The sequence below is a fragment of the Salmo salar genome, chromosome ssa14 (assembly GCF_905237065.1).
Source record: "Salmo salar chromosome ssa14, Ssal_v3.1, whole genome shotgun sequence".
Classification (NCBI taxonomy): domain Eukaryota; kingdom Metazoa; phylum Chordata; class Actinopteri; order Salmoniformes; family Salmonidae; genus Salmo; species Salmo salar.
In genome coordinates this window covers 32,461,900-32,478,299 of record NC_059455.1, presented here as the reverse complement: position 1 = coordinate 32,478,299, position 16,400 = coordinate 32,461,900, and the positions used below count along the sequence as shown (strand labels likewise).

Genomic DNA, 16,400 nt, shown 5'->3' with positions numbered 1-16,400 from the left:
TCACCACAGCATCGACTCACCCTGTCTGGGGTGGAGGTCCATGGGCACTGGCCCTAAAAATGTTTAGCCACTTTTCTGGATATCCTACAACTAGCCCCCCCTACAACAAATGTTCACGTTAGTCATGAGTCAATACTAATGAGGCTTTCGCAATAAATAAAGTTTTCAATGTGCAGATCTCAAGTTAGGATTCAGCCCTCCAGAAAAAGCTGTGGATTTCCCGAGTATAGATCTGGTATAATCCCAGCGTAGTTCTCTTGTCCTAACATCCCTGGTTCTCCCCTGCAGGTGCAGGGTCTGCGGATCCATCTGGAGCAGGAGTCCAGTAAGAGGCTGCTGGCCCAGAACGAGCTCAAGAGCCGCTCCCAGGAGGCGGACCGGCTGAAGGGCTCGGAGAAGCAACTGAAGCAGGAGATCAACACGGCACTAGAGAGCAAGCGCTCTCTGGAGTTCCAGCTAGCACAGCTCACCAAGTGAGAATACCCTCCAAACTAGTCACATGTTGTCTCAGCCCACCACAGTTTTAACTTTGAACTATATACCCTGACACAGGGGATTAGGTAGTTTACCCCTAGTCACTGATACAAGGGTCAGATATATTTTAATCCCCCCACCCTAATGGTTAAGTTTGGGATAGGGGTTTTCCTAGATCTGTGGGTAACTTCTAGCTCGATCCTTGACAGGCTACATTGAGTCGTCTCAATGCGTGTACCTCCCTTCCAAATGAATGCAATAGCTTCCAGACACACTTCTGACTCCGTTGGCTGAACTCTATTCTGAAAGTCTGTATTAGTCTGTAGTTTTACATTCCTTCCTGCTGCTAGCTAATACTGCTTTGGCAGTCTATGTTAAATGGCCCTACAACTGGTCATTATTCCAGTAAAAAGGCTCTTATTTCAGCTTAGACATTGACTGTGGCAAAGCTCCCCTGTGACAATGTTTACACCACAGGGTTAAGGATTAGCCATAGTCGAGCTCCTCCCATTAGAATGACTGGACTGTTAATCCGTCTGCTTACGGTAGCTTTCTGACTACGGAGCGCTGCAGGGGGTGGTGGTATGCCCGGGCTACATACAACCCTGGGACATATTGTATAGTGTAATTAAGTTAATAATCTATACACTAAAGTTTTGTCTGAAAAGTTTAAAGGCTTTTTGAGGATTTTACCCGGGTTTGAGTTTCCCCTTCAGCGCTCTTTGTTTTGGTTGTTTTGAAATGTTTCTTTAGCTACTGTATGCAATATGTTAACCATATGGTTTGTGTGTCCGTCTTCCAGGCAATACAGGGGCAACGAGGGACAGATGAGGGAACTTCAGGACCAGCTTGAGGCCGAACAGTATTTCTCAGTGAGTAGGACCCAACTACCCCACTCTCCTATAACCCTGCTCAGTGGCTCACTGACTGATGCCATATCTCCTGTCTCTACCTCCAGACGCTTTATAAAACTCAGGTGAAGGAACTGAAGGAAGAGATCGAGGAGAGGAACCGGCAGGTCCAGGAAGTTCACAAGAAGTTGCATGAGCTGCACAGCGAAAGGTAACACGTGGGAAATGAAAATGTGCGGCAGGTAGCCTAGCGGTTAAGAATGCTGGGCAAGTAACCAAAATGTCGCTGGTTGGAATTCCTGAGCCGAACAGGTGAAAAATGTCTCTGCCCTTTAACAAGGCACTTAACCCCAATTGATCCTGTAAGTTGCTCTGGATAAGAGCATCTGCGAAGTAACTAAAATGTAGGTGTAATGTAATATCAGGCCTTTTTCAATATAGCAATAATCAGTATTGTAATCATACGTTGTAGTCAAAATATATGGGGTGCAGCTTTTCTCGACCAGCCTACTTCCAAATCACCACACAGAGCGATTATGAATCTGTTTTTAAACCATGTTTTGTGTCCGTCCTTCTTCCAGGGACTCCCTGTCAGCCCAGCTGGATCTGACAGTGACCAAGGCGGAGTCGGAGCAGCTGGCCAGGGCGCTCCAGGAGGAGCAGTACTTTGAGCTGAGCCAGGAGAACAAAAAGGCCATGGCCAGACACAAGCAGGAGGGTTCCGAGAGGGATTCAACCATCGCACGGGTCAGCACCGCTTGCCTCAATACACACCTCTCCTACATTGTAAAATTCTTCAAAGTCAGGGAAAATACATCTGTCCAGGAATGTGGGCACAGCAGAAACAACAGCTTAGTATACTTCCAACTTTGTCCTATTTAATAATTACATTGTTTTTGTGTGTCAGGCAGCTGTGAACACCTACAGTACCGGTCAAAAGTTTTAGAACACCTACTCATTCAAGAGTTTTTATTTTTACTATTTTCTACATGGTAGAATAATAGTGAAGACATCAAAACTATGAAATAACATATGGAATCATGTAGTAACCAAAAAAGTGTTAAACAAATGTAAATATATTTGATATTTTTCAAATAGCCACCCTTTGCCTTGATGACAGCTTTGCACACGCTTGACATTCTCTCAACCAGCTTCACCTGGAATGCTTTTCCAACAGTCTTGAAGGAGTTCCCACAAATGCTGAGCTCTTGTTGGCTGCTTTCCCTTCACTCTGTGGTCCGACTTGTCCCAAACCATCTCAATTTGGTTGAGGTCTGGGGATTGTGAAGGCCAGGTCATCTGATGCAGCACTCCATCACTCTCCTTCTTGGTCAAATAGCCCTTACACAGCCTGGAGGTGTGTTCGGTCATTGTCCTGTTGAAAAACAAATGATAGTCCCACTAAGCCCAAACCAGATGGGTTTCGCTGCAGAATGCTGTGGTAGCCATGCTGGTTAAGTGTGCCTTGAATTCTAAATAAATCACTGACCGTGTCACCAGCAAAGCAACCCACACCGTAACACCATCTCCTCCATGCTTTACGGTGGGAAGTACACATGCGGAGATCATCCGTTCACCCACAATGTCTCATAAAGACGCAAAAATCAGACCAAAGGACAGATTTCCACCGGTCTAATGTCCATTGCTTGTGTTTCTTGGCCCAGCAAGTCTCTTCTTATTGGTGTCCTTTAGTAGTGGTTTCTTTGCAGCAATTCAACCATTTAAGGCCTGATTCCCGCAGTCTCCAGTGAACAGTTGCTGTTGAGATGTGTCTGTTACTTTGGGCTGCAATTTCTGTGGCTGGTAACTCTAATGAACTTATCCTCTGCAGCAGAGGTAACGCTGGGTCTTCCTGTCCTGTGGCGGTCCTCATGAGAGCCAGTTTCATAGTGCTTGGTTTTTGCGACTGCACTTGAAGAAACGTTCAAAGTTCTTGAAATGTTCTATATTGAGTGACCTTCATGTCTTAAAGTAATGGACTGTCATTTCTCTTTGCTTATTTGAGCTTTGCTTGCCATAATATGGACTTGGTCTTTTACCAAATAGGGCTATCTTCTGTATACCACCCCTACCTTGTCACAACACAACTGATTGGCTCAAACGCATTAAGAAGGAAAGAAATTCCACAAACTTTTACCAAGGCACACCTGTTAATTGAAATGCATTCCAGGTGACTACCTCATGAAGCTATTTGAGAGAATGCCAACAGTGTGCAAAGCTGTCATGAAGGCAAAGGGTGGCTATTTAAAGAATCTCAAAATATATTTTGATTTGTTTAACACTTTTTGGGTTTGCTACATGATTCCATATGTGTTACTTCATAGTTTTGATGTCTTTACTATTATTCTGCAATGTAGAAGAAAAAAAAAAGCTTGAATGAGTAGGTTTTCTAAAACCTTTGACCGGTAGTGTACATTTTTAAACCTCTGAATGTCTCTTGTCCTCCCCAGCTTGAGGAATCCAACAAAACCCTGACCAAAGATGTGGAGAACCTCAGCAAGGAGAAGGCCGAGCTGGACCACAAGCTTCGCACTCAGGAGGAAGGTAATGTCAAGACACCATTTTCATAACTTGGTCTAATTAGTATATTCTGCGCTTATTCTGTTACAATCTAGGCCTATGGGTAATGTCTTCATAGGCACTTATGTCCCCTCTGTCAGTTAGATCCCTGTAAGACTCTCTGGTTTCCTCTCGCTGTCTGTCCCCTTCTCTGCAGAGTATAACTCCCAGAAAGAGGAGATTACAAACACAATCAAGGCCAACTACGAGAAGGTTCTCAGCACAGAGCGAACGCTCAAGACTCAGGTAAAAACACTTCAACATTTGACTGTTTACTTTACATAACATTACACCAATAGTTATAAGCTCCTTTGGCCTCATATTTACACCTCAAACACAACCTCATAGTTCTTACATTCAACGTGTTTTACACCTCAACCCATTGCCCTACTTTGTTAAACCTCAACCTTACCTCAACTGTTTGCCCAATTTTGTTAAACCTAAACCACAACCTTCCCTCAACGTGTTGCCCCATTTAGTTAAACATGAACCTCAACCGATGGCCCCCATTTGATCCCTCCCTCAACCTTGTCTCTCTCTCCAGGCGGTGAACAAACTGGCAGAGATCATGAACAGGAAGGACATGAAGCTTGACACAAAGAAGAAGGGGAGCACGACCGACCTGAGGAAGAAAGAGAAGGAGAACCGCAAGCTGCAGGTGGATCTCAACCAGGAGAAGGAAAAGTTCAACCACATGGCCATCAAGTACCAGAAGGAGCTCAGCGAGATGCAGGCGGTCAGTAATAATGCATTGTACAGTCAGACGGTTTCTGTCAATTTGACAGTAGGGTCAAATTGGTCTCAATCATCTGACGACGATCCTTTTTAATCTTTTAATTAATAGTATTCTTTAAAATCAAACAAAAAAAGCACATTTTCTTTTAGGCAAGACACAAGTATGACCACAATAGGACAATTAGGAAGATTTAGTCATCCATTCCTAATTTAGAACAGAGTTAAACTCTATAGTGAAAGGCGGCACCACATCTCCCCTTGAAGCTGCAGTGCTTCTGATCTTCCCTAAAGGAACTGCGTATTCATGACTGCGTATTCTGCTTGCCTCTCTCTACAACAGCAACTGTCGGAGGAGTGCACGTACCGCAACGAGCTGCAGATGCAGCTGGACAGCAAGGAGAGTGACATTGAGCAGCTCAGGGAGAAGCTCAACGACCTGCAGCTGCGCATGGACAACTCCAGCGTCATCAGCCTGCAGACGGATGAGACGGACAGCAACATCGCTGGTAAGGTCACTGCGGGATCAACTAACAATAGGTGGCTGTGTCAATGTACCGGCTAGGTCAAAGATGCTCAATCCTGCTTCTGACAAGCGCCACACTCGACTCAGCTAATGAAGGTGTGATGGTACTAAGCTAGGACAAATCTACGGTATGATGGCTCTCCAGGAGCAGGATTTTGGATCACTGAACTTGATGTTTGGTCCATCAGGCTAGCTTTAATTGTCCAACAATCACCCGGGCATGATTTAAAATCGATTCATTCAATCCCAGCCATTCCGAGTAATTGTATTTTATTAGGATCTCTTTTAGTCCTCATTTGGACTAATCTTTTAACTTTAATATACAATTTACAATACAAAAAAATATTTAATGAATATATAATTCAGTGTTTGAGTTCTGACAGTATGGCTCTGAAGCAGTAAAGTAAGTATAGAAGAATGCTTATTTTCATCTTTCTCAAGCCACCTGTTTCAAGTGTCAGTTAGTAGACCTGCTAACGATGTTTACTGTACATTGAATTCCTGAATGTGTCTGTGGTTAAAGTCCTCTCTCATCTCTTATTCCCCATGTCCATTTGGTTCTCCTTGCTCTCCTCCTTACCTTATGTATCTTCTATCCTTTTCTTTCTGTGAGTAACTCTGAGTCGGGGTACCCTCATTGTGCTTGACCTGTGCTACTTTGTCTTTTGCCTCCTAACTTTTTGGGGTATTTTCTTTTTTTTTTGTGGTGAAAAGGATATTCCTCTTGTATGTTCTCAACAACACTTTTGAAAGGCCATTCTGAGTGACAAAAGGAACAGTTAAAGCCCCATTTTCTGTTTTTTTAACTAAGCTATTTTTATTTTTTTAACCAAGTGTGTCAAGCTGGGGGCATTTTCATTTACTAACTGTGAATCATCATTCACATAAGCTATTTGTAGGGGGAAATAACCAATTACAGTATAGAACTTCATCTAACATTATTTCAGTACAAATGCTGACTGTACCATATCAATTAGCCTTCTGTAGGTAATCAGTTTCATTGTTGTCAGCTGTACATTTATTTTGTAGCAGGACAAGCTATCAAACAATCTGAATGACTCCTAAAGTGAAGTGACTACATGAGAGGTTAGCTACTGTAACACTAGACAACAACACTGTGGTTTAACCCATCACTCTGACCACCTTTCAAAACGTGTCTGGAGACCATGAACCAAACCCTTCCTTTGGTTTCCTGTCCCTTGTTCTTCAAACAAACACTCACCGTTTTTAAGTTTTGTTTTGTTGGCATGATCACCTCAGAACAGAAGCAATGCCTTTTCAGAACCAAGGATATCTCCCACACTTGAAGTGAAGCTTTTGATCAATTCACTCTTCTTTTGTAGCTTGTTGTGCTGAAGCATGCTCTTTATGTTAGTGTTACCAAGTCAACTTAATGGATAGATACACTACGTGACCAAAAGTATGTGGACACCTGCTCGTCGAACATCTCATACCAAAATCATGGGCATTAATATAGAGTGGGTCCCCCCCCCCCCTTTGCTGCTACAACAGCCTCCACTCTTCTGGGAAGGCTTTCCACTCGAACATTGCTGAGGGGACTTGCTTCCATTCAGCCACGAGTATTAGTGAGGTTGGGCACTGATGTTGGGTGATTAGGCCTGGCTCGCAGTCGGCATTCTAATTCATCCCAAAGGTGTTAGATTGGGTTGAGGTCAGGGCTCTGTGCAGGCCAGTCAAGTTCTTCTACACCGATCTCGACAAACCATTTCTGTACGAACCTTGCTTTGTCCATGGGGGCATTGTCATGCTGAAACAGGAAAGGGCCTTCCCTAAACTGTTGCCACAAAGTTGGAAGCACAGAATCGTCTAGAATGTCATTGTATGCTGTAGAGTTAAGATTTCCCTTCACTGGAAGGGGCCTAGCCCGAACCATGAAAACAGCCCTAGACCATTATTTCTCCTCCACCAAACTTTACAGTTGGAAGTATGCTATCGGGCAGGTAGCATTCTCATGGCATCCACCAAACCCAGATTCATCTGTTGGACTGCCAGATGGTGAAGCGTGAATCATCACTCCAGAGAACGCATTTCCACGGCTCCAGAGTCCAATAGCGGCGAGCTTCACACCACTCCAGCCATTGCTTGATCTTAGGCTTGTGTGCGGCTGCTCAACCATGGAAACCCATTTTATGAAGCTCCCGGCGAACACTTCATGTGCTGACTTTTGTGCTTCCAGAGGCAGTTTGGAACTCAGTAGTGAGTGTTACAACTGAGGACAGACGATTTTTACGCAGTACGTGCTTCAGCACTCTGTGGTTTTGTTCTGTGAGCTTGTGTGGCCTACCACTTCGCGGCTGAGCCGTTGTTGCTCCTAGACGTTTCCACTTCACAACAACAGCACCGTACAGTTGACCGGGGCAGCTCTAGCAGGGCAGAAGTTTGACGAACTGACTTGTTGGAATGGTGGCATCCTGTGACGGTGCCACATTGAAAGTCACTGAGCTCTTCAGTAAAGCCATTATACTGCCAATGTTTGTCTATGGAGATTGCATTGCAGCGTGTTTGATTTTAAACAGCATCGGGTGTGGCTGAAATAACCAAATCCACTCATTTGAAGGGGTATGCACGTACTTTTGTGTATGTATATATATGTATGTGTATATATATATATGTATATGTATGTATATATATATATATATATATATCTCTATATCTCTATCTCTATATCTCTATATCTCTATATATATATATATCTCTATATCTCTATATATCTATATATCTCTATATCTCTATATATCTATATATCTATATATATATATCTCTATATATCTATATATCTCTATCTCTATATATATATATATATATATCTCTATCTCTATATATATATATCTCTATATCTATATATATATATATCTCTTCAATGATATAGGCTACAGGCTCTGTCCTCTGTGACGGAAGACCGAGGCATCAGAAGCTCCATGTTGGACAGCACCTTTCAATTTGAATTGGCTTGTGATTCTAATTATATCAATAGGATGTCCATGTTCTGTCAGCCATTGGCTGAATAGAACATTATTTTACAACACATCTATCTAACCTCTTCCTCATGGAGGATAATCTACTCCTTGATATTGAACTTGCTGGATAAATAACATGGATGTTACATGCTTTAGTGATTTCCAAACACTCAGACTTTCTGTATATTGAATGCTCCCTTGTGCATGGGTTCTAAAACTACTGAGCTTGAATTAGCAGCATGGGATATTTAACTCCTGCCTGTCACATAATACAGTTTTAAAGTGTAACCTGGGCATAGAGATACTCAGTAAGTTGAACTTGAAACTTCTATGGTAGTATGGCTCAGCCTTGTCACGTGACTTTTCTGTTTTTCCCCCAGTTAAGTTTGAATTTGATCACTGCATGGCTTTTTGGGCACAGTGTTACACAGGCTTGGTTTTCATTTGTGTCTATCTTGTGTCTCTATGTAGAATCCAGACTGGAAGGTTGGCTGTCCATTCCTAATAAACCTAATATAAAACGATATGGCTGGAAGAAGCAGGTAAGTCACCTGGAAGCTTTTCATCACTTTACTGATATTAACTGACATGCAACATATTTATTCATATTAAATGCACATTATGGGTTGTGCTCATGGTGCTGCCTAGTGCCTACTCCTTATGGCCACCACGATTCTTCCTAACATTATTTCTTGATTCTCTTTTTCCTCAGTATGTGGTGGTGAGCAGCAAGAAGATTCTGTTCTACAACGATGAACAGGACAAAGAACAGTCCAACCCCTCCATGGTACTAGATATCGAGTAAGTATGCTTGTTTTATGATTTTGGATTTAATTGTATTTCACTTCACACTAGAAATTTGTTTTGGGGACAAAATATCAGTCTTAGTAGATTTTATGATAATTATTGCTTAATCATAAAATAGATAATGTAACAGTTTGTCTGAGACGGTGTATTCTGGTACTCAATCATCAGTCATTGCTTGTTGTGTGCAGCAAACTGTTCCACGTGCGTCCAGTTACCCAGGGTGATGTGTACCGAGCAGAGACAGAGGAGATCCCCAGGATATTCCAGGTAGGAAGGAACCTTCTGACCTGACCAATCAACTTTGTAACCCATTGTCTTACGTGGGATAGCACGACGGCCGTCTGCACTGATGGTTCATGGCAACGAGGTTGTGTTAGAATGACCCAGAGGCCTTCTAACCTAAACCAATCAGCTTAACCAGCTGTCTTTTTAGTTCTTCAGTCGCCTTACTTGCCCATTCTCAAACGGATGATTACAATCCCATTTTAGATTTTGACAGCTGTCTTGAGTGGACTCTAGTCTACATGCACAATTAGTTATTAAGCAGACACCTTTTTCCCCCCCAGAGAGACTTTCAATGAGTGCTTAAACTTTTCAATGTGTGTTTCAGTAGTATACAATCCTTTTCTTTAACGACTCAGACGCAAAGAATTTACTGCTGATTTACTGCAAATCCCCATAATTTGCATCAAGAAGAGACGCCGATACAGGGGAGGTGTGGGTGCCTTGTGAGAATTAGTCGGCGAGTGGGAAACCTGCCTCTACCATCCGTCCTATTGGCCAACTTGCAATCATTGGAGAATAAATTGGATGGGCTCCGTTCGAGACTATCCTACCAACGGGACATTAAAAACTATAATAACTTAAGTTTCACCAAGTCGTGGCTGAACCACGACATGGTTAATATACAGTTGGCTAGGTTTTCCGTGCATCAGCAAGACAGAACTGCTACCTCCGGTAAGACAAGGAATGGAGGTATGTGTCTTTGTCAAAAACAGCTGGTGCGCAAAATCAATTATTAAGGAGGTCTCCAAGTTTTGATTGCCTGAGATAGATATCTCATTATAACCTGTAGACCACACTATTTACTAAGAGTTATCTATATTTTTCGTAGCTGTCTATTTACCACCACAAACTGATGCTGGCACTAAGACCGCACTCAATGAGCTCTATAAGGCCATAAGCAAACAATAAAATGCTCATCCAGAGGTGGTGCTCATAGTGCAGTGAAACTTTAATCCGTTTTACCTAATTTCTACCAGCATGTCACGTGACAAAAATAAAAACTCTAGACCTCCTTTACTCAACACACAGAGATGCAAACAAAGCTCTCCCTTGCCCTACGTTTGGCAAATCTGACCATAATTCTATCCTCCAGACTGGAATATGTTCCTGGGATTCATCCGATGGCATTGAGGGGTTAACCACCTCTGTCACCGGCTTTATCAATAAGTGCATCGACAACGTCGTCCCCACAGTGACCGTACGTACCCCAACTAGAAGCCATGGATTACAGGCAACATCCGCACTGAGCTAAAGGCTAGAGCTGCCACTTTCAAGGAGCAGGACTCTAAACCGGATGCTTATAAGAAATCCTGCTATGCCCTCCGAGCCATCAAACAGGCAAAGTGTCAATACAGGACTAAGATTGAATTCTACTACACCGGCTCAGACACTCATCGGATGTGGCAGGGCTTGCAAACTATTAGACTACAAAGGGAAGCCCAGCCGCGAGCTGCCCAGTGACACGAACCTACCAGATGAGCTAAATTACTTCTATGCGCGCTTTGAGGCAAGCAACACTGAAGCATGCATGAGAGCACCAGCTGTTCCAGCTGTGTGATCACACGCTCCATAGCTAATGTGAGTAAGAACTTTTAAACAGGTCAACATTAACAAGGCCACAGGGCCAGACGGATTACCAGGACGTGTACTCCAAGCATGCGCAGTCCAACTGGCATGTGTCTTCGCTGACATTTTCAACCTGTCCCTGACCAAGTCTGTAATGCCTACATGTTTCAAGCAGACCACCATAGTCCCTGTGCCCAAGAACACCAAGGTAACCTGCCTAAATGGCTACTGACCCGTAGGACTCACGTCTGTAGTCATGAATTGCTTTGAAAGGCTGGTCATGGCTCACATCAACACCTTTATCCCAGAAACCCTAGACCCACTCCAATTTGCATACCTCCCCAACAGATCCACATATGACGCAATCTCTATTGCTCTCCACACTGCCCTTTCCCACCTCAACAAAAGGAACACCTATGTGAGAATGCTTTTCATTGACTTTAGCTCAGCGTTCAACATCAAAGTGCCCTCAAAGCTCATTGCTCAGCTAAGGACCCTGGGACTAAACACCTCCCTCTGCAACTGGATCCTGGACTTCCTGACGGGCCACCCCCAGGTGGTTAGGGTAGGCAACAACACTTCTGCCATGCAGATCGTCAACATGAGGTCTCATCAGGGGTGCGTGCTTAGTCTCTTCCTGTACTCCCTGATTACCAATGACTGCGTGGCCAGGCACGTATCTAACACCAAGTTTACCGACAACACAACGGTGGTAGGCCTATTGGGAGGAGGTCAGAGACCTGGCAGTGTGGTGCCAGGACAACAACCTCTCCCTCAAAGTGATCAAGACAAAGGAGATGATTGTGGACTACAGGAAAAGGAGGGCCGAGCACACCCCCATTCTCATTGACAGGGGTGTAGTGGAGCAGGTTGAGAGCTTCAAGTTCCTTGGTGTCCACATCACCAATGAACTGTCATGGTCCAAACACAGCAATACAGTCGTGAAGAGGGCACCTATTCCCCCTCAGGAGACTGAAAAGATGGCATGGATCTTCAAAAAGTTCTACAGCTGCACCATCGAGAGCATCCTGACTGGTTGCATCGCTGCCTGGTATGACTCTGCCTCTGACCGCAAGGCGCTACAGAGGGTAGTGCGTACAGCCCAGTACATCACTAGAGCCAAGGACCATCCAGGACCTCTATACTGGGCAGTGTCAGAGGAAGGCCCAAAAATGTGTCAGACTCCAGCTACGCTAGTCATAGACTGTTCTCTTTGCTACCACACGGCAAGCGGTACCGGAGTGCCAAGTCTAGGTCCAAGAGGCTTCTTAAGTTTCTACTCCCAAGCCATAAGACTGCTGAATAGCTAATCAAATGGCTACCCGGACTATTTGCGTTGACCCACCCCCCCCCCTTTTTTTTTTACGCTGCTGCTGATTTCTTATCTGTGCATACCCTACCTACACATACATATTGCCTCATTTACCTGACTAACCTTTGCCCTCACACATTGACTTGGTATGGATTCCCCCTGCATATAGCCTCGTTATAAAAACAGTAATGTTTAATAGAGACTCAACCTCTGATTCTCTCTTGTCTCCCCTCTTTAGATCCTGTATGCCAACGAGGGGGAGTGCAGGAAGGAGGCGGACATGGAGACTGTCTCGCAAGGGGACAAGACCAACTGTCTGCCCCACAAAGGTCACGAGTTCATCCCCACGCTCTACCACTTCCCTTCCAACTGCGAAGCCTGCTCCAAGCCCCTGTGGAACGTCTTCAAGCCTCCACATGCCTTGGAATGCCGCCGCTGCCACGTCAAGTGCCACAGGGACCACCTCGACAAGAAGGAGGACGTCATCGCCCCCTGCAAAGGTATGGTCATGGAGGTTAGGTTAGACTGACGAGACCTGACTCTGTGTTGTAAGGGGGAAGAAATATACTTTAAGGCCCAATGTAGCCATTTTTATATATCAAATCATTTCTGGGTAACGATTAAAGGAAAGTTCCACCCAAAAACGATCTTTTGGTATTTGTTTCATTGGTCCATTGTTGATATAGTCCGAAAATGTCTTGCATGTCAGCAATTTTGTGTTTTCAATTTTCTACCTGGTTTTGTATCCAACAGTGAACTACGATGTGACCTCTGCCCGGGACATGCTCCTGCTGGCCTTGACCCAAGATGAGCAGAAGAAATGGATCGGCCACCTGGGCAAGAAGATCCCCAAAACACCGCCCTCCTCCTTCCTGAGGGCGTCGCCCCGCACCCTGTCCACCCGCTCCGGAACCAACCAGTCCTTTCGCAAGAACCCCAAAAGCATAACGGGCAAGCCAAGGTAACCTTACACACTTACGCTCTCTGGGCCTGAAATGGCATCATATTCCTTATATAGTGCACTACTTCAGTCATGAGCACCCTATTCCCTATGTAGTGCACTACTTTTGGTCAACAGTAGTGCGCTATATAGGGCATAGGGTGCCATTTCGGACACCACCTCTGATTGTCCCACGAAGCAGCCCTTTCAACCTAAAAGTTGTTCTGTAGTTTTCTTATATCCTCTGGTAGGGCCTGAGTGGACACACTTGTTTTCTATAGCTTGATGCTTGTTTTGAACAATACAGAACATTAAGGAATTGTAGGCTTCTATTCTGGGGAGTTAAGAGAGTGTGTGCTAAGGTCCAGAAGTCCTCTGTTCATCCCTGCTGCTGGACTGTCTGTTTCGGTTTTGTCTTCCAGTCCGGTCAGTCACGTGACTTGCTATTTGTCTTCTACTGCCCTTTGTGACTGTAACAGGTCGCAGTCTCATTCTGCTACCACAGCCTCCAGCCTCCAAGCAACAGACACAACATCCAGCACTTGTTGACAACAACTCCTCCACACCAAATTTACAGAAGTCTTAACTTTTTAGACCATCTCCTTCCTGTTTTGGCCTGACTATTTATTTATTATTAACTGACTGCGTTGGTGGTGTATATAACATCAGTGGAACTGTCCTCCTTTGTGGTTCTTTCTCGTTTGACTTGGGGAACTCTTTCTATCTAATTTGACACTAAAGCGTTGTTGGTTTCATTGACTAACTCTTAGCCCTCTATGCAACCTTTCCTGAAGTAGGTGCCCCATATATGGGTTGTTGCATTTCTCTCTAGCAAGAATGATGCCAGAGGCCATCAAAGACATAATGAAGTTGCAGTTACTATGTCTTTAAATCCATTTTTCTATGTAATATATTAATATCTATCGGGGGTACTAACCAAGTGTCAAATGTCTTACACTCTTTTACTGGACACCTGTTTTCTCTTCTTTCTTCCAGCTAACCATCTGAACGTTTGGATTCTATTGGGACTTTGTATTTTTTCTTATCCCCTCCATTATCCCTCACGTTAAAGGAGAATCCCTATTTTATGTAACAGTAAATATAAGCAATCTGACCAGGGCCGGAAATTGGGACAATTATCTGACACAAGGCATCAGGGACAATGAGAAGGCCTGCTATTTCCCTCACCCCCTCCTCCCCTATCTTCACCCCGGAGCCTCAACTAAGACTTCTTCACCCAGGCACCACATACTTGCAACTCTTCGTTTCTTCCAGAAAATGGCGTGGGCGACTTGGAACCTGAATGGAAGATGGCGAGCAATAGAAAAAGGCTCATGGTATGCAGTGGGTAGTACATATTCCATATCAGTCATGGGAAGGGATTCTGGTTGAATGAATGACTGTGGGTTTTTCTGGGGCTCTTGCATGTCAACATGGAGGTATTGTAGTACAGGGATTGGCTTAACTATGCGGTGAATGGGTACATCTCGGGGATACGGAAATGTGGTTGTTTTTTCTTCCCTTGTCAGTAACTGTTTCCTTCAAAATGTACTTTGATGCCTTTGACTGGTGGCCTTTATGCTTCTATCCCCTATTACTCTGCACATCAGTTATATCAGGGGTCGGTTGGGACGGAGTATGTATTGGGAACTGAGTATTAGATGTTTTTGAGTATTGTGTGAGGAGCATGCAAGATCATCATTTAAATCTATGCATTATTATTTTTATTATAATTATTGTTATTGCTCCAAGCCATAAGGAAATTCCATTGTAATGGCATATAGGACACATAAAAACTTCAGATTTTTTTTTTCTGTGTTCATTGGGTACATTGTTTTCTGTAATATTGTTTTTTTTTTTTTGTATTTTTTGTATGTATTGCCTTACATTGACTCATAGATAAATGGTTCAAAAGGAAAACATTAAGTTAACAAATGTAAAACTGCACTGTTTGAATTGTAAATTATTTGTAGAAAACTTAACAGGTGTAGCATTTGGCCCACCTAGTGCCTTAATGTTTGGATAACAATTTTACTGCCATATCCGTTTGTGTTTATCTCCAAAAACAAGACAAATCTTAACTCTTCCATCAATCTTTTTTTAAATATCTGCCACACTGGTTTTATCAGAACGTTCCCTGTCTGGTTTGGGTATATCGAATGCCTCTTTATAGACTCATTGCAATAGTTTAATGTGTCAACACAAAGTTCCCAGAGTCCAGTATGTATCTCACAAAAGTTTCTGGATGGTGTACCTTGTTAAAGATTTTGTTATAGTAATATGGTATCGTTTCAAGCAAACCCCACTCAGTGTACAATATTAGAAATAAAATAAGGATCATGAATACCTCCTCAATAATTCTAAATGTTTTTTTAAACTTTGTTCAGTAAAAAGAGAAAAGCACTGGAACTATGATCTACTCTATTTTGTCTTGGATGAATCGCATGTTTAATTGCAATGGAGGCCGCACTGATGGATAGGTGTCAATAAACATATCTTTATCATCTACGCACTTCACTTTTGTTATGTATGTATATAGACTTACTGCTAACTGCATATAGACTTACTGCTAACAAAGTAATTTACCAATCCAAGTGCTGTGATTGTAGCGAGTCATTCAATGGTTAGTGCAATACTACGGGCTCCTTGGGACATCCCTATCCTAAACTCTATCTTTAACCCTTACCAATTTCAACTTCAATGGGGTGAAGTCAGATTTGGGATGTCCCAAGGATCCCGTTTTAGACTTTTCCATTCAACAATCACAGTGCTGGGAACAGAGAAGAGCTGTGTTACTGGGATGGGCATCACTGTTAGGCAGAAAACACAAGGTAAGTTAGGTTATGAAAAAATGTGCTGCTTTTAACACGTGGGAAGATTTAGGCTAGTGATTTGCTCCTTTTACAGTAATTGGGCTACTTTTATCAGATCATGTTTAATAAGTGTCATCAGGACACTCAACCTTTTTGGAGACAGATGCAGTATTTGGTAAAACATTGTTAGTATAATTTTTTTGTTTAAATTGTATGTGTTAGTGGGAACTGAGAGATAGATATATAGATAGATATATCTATCTATATATCTTATTTATTTATTTATTTGTAAAAGTACTTTTACAAATGCATTTGTTGAAATTCTACTGTGATCAGGGGCCCACTCTGATAACATATTTGGGAGTGTTCTCATGAATGGATGCAAGTGTCTGCTAAATGGCTTTTCTTATGATTTATTACTTAATATGGTGTTTCTTGATCAGAAAACGCCCATTGGTGCCTGCCATTGGTCAATTCTGGTGTTGAGACTGGTGTTTTTTTACACAGATTTGTTTACATAGCAGATTATGATAAATTAACGTGGCAGGTTGGGCAAT

At 43.1% G+C, this 16,400-nt stretch overlaps 1 protein-coding gene across 2 annotated transcripts in view; it reads left to right on the top strand.

Annotated features, from left to right (window-relative positions):
* LOC106569322 (rho-associated protein kinase 1) overlaps nt 1-15,538 on the top strand; it is a 77,805-nt gene extending 62,267 nt beyond the window's left edge. Inside the window, exons 20-33 of one of the 2 annotated variants that reach the window (XM_014140558.2) lie at nt 289-473; nt 1,277-1,346; nt 1,433-1,536; nt 1,907-2,072; nt 3,776-3,869; nt 4,042-4,130; nt 4,429-4,620; nt 4,960-5,125; nt 8,592-8,662; nt 8,833-8,921; nt 9,116-9,194; nt 12,329-12,590; nt 12,844-13,051; nt 13,510-15,538. In XM_014140558.2, the coding sequence (XP_013996033.1) occupies nt 289-473; nt 1,277-1,346; nt 1,433-1,536; nt 1,907-2,072; nt 3,776-3,869; nt 4,042-4,130; nt 4,429-4,620; nt 4,960-5,125; nt 8,592-8,662; nt 8,833-8,921; nt 9,116-9,194; nt 12,329-12,590; nt 12,844-13,051; nt 13,510-13,579 (1,845 nt within the window). In that variant the 3' untranslated portion in view covers nt 13,580-15,538. The remainder of the gene's footprint in view (nt 1-288; nt 474-1,276; nt 1,347-1,432; nt 1,537-1,906; nt 2,073-3,775; nt 3,870-4,041; nt 4,131-4,428; nt 4,621-4,959; nt 5,126-8,591; nt 8,663-8,832; nt 8,922-9,115; nt 9,195-12,328; nt 12,591-12,843; nt 13,052-13,509) is intronic. The other variant, XM_014140559.2, reaches the window with a different exon arrangement.
* The last annotated feature ends 862 nt before the right edge of the window (nt 15,539-16,400 follow it).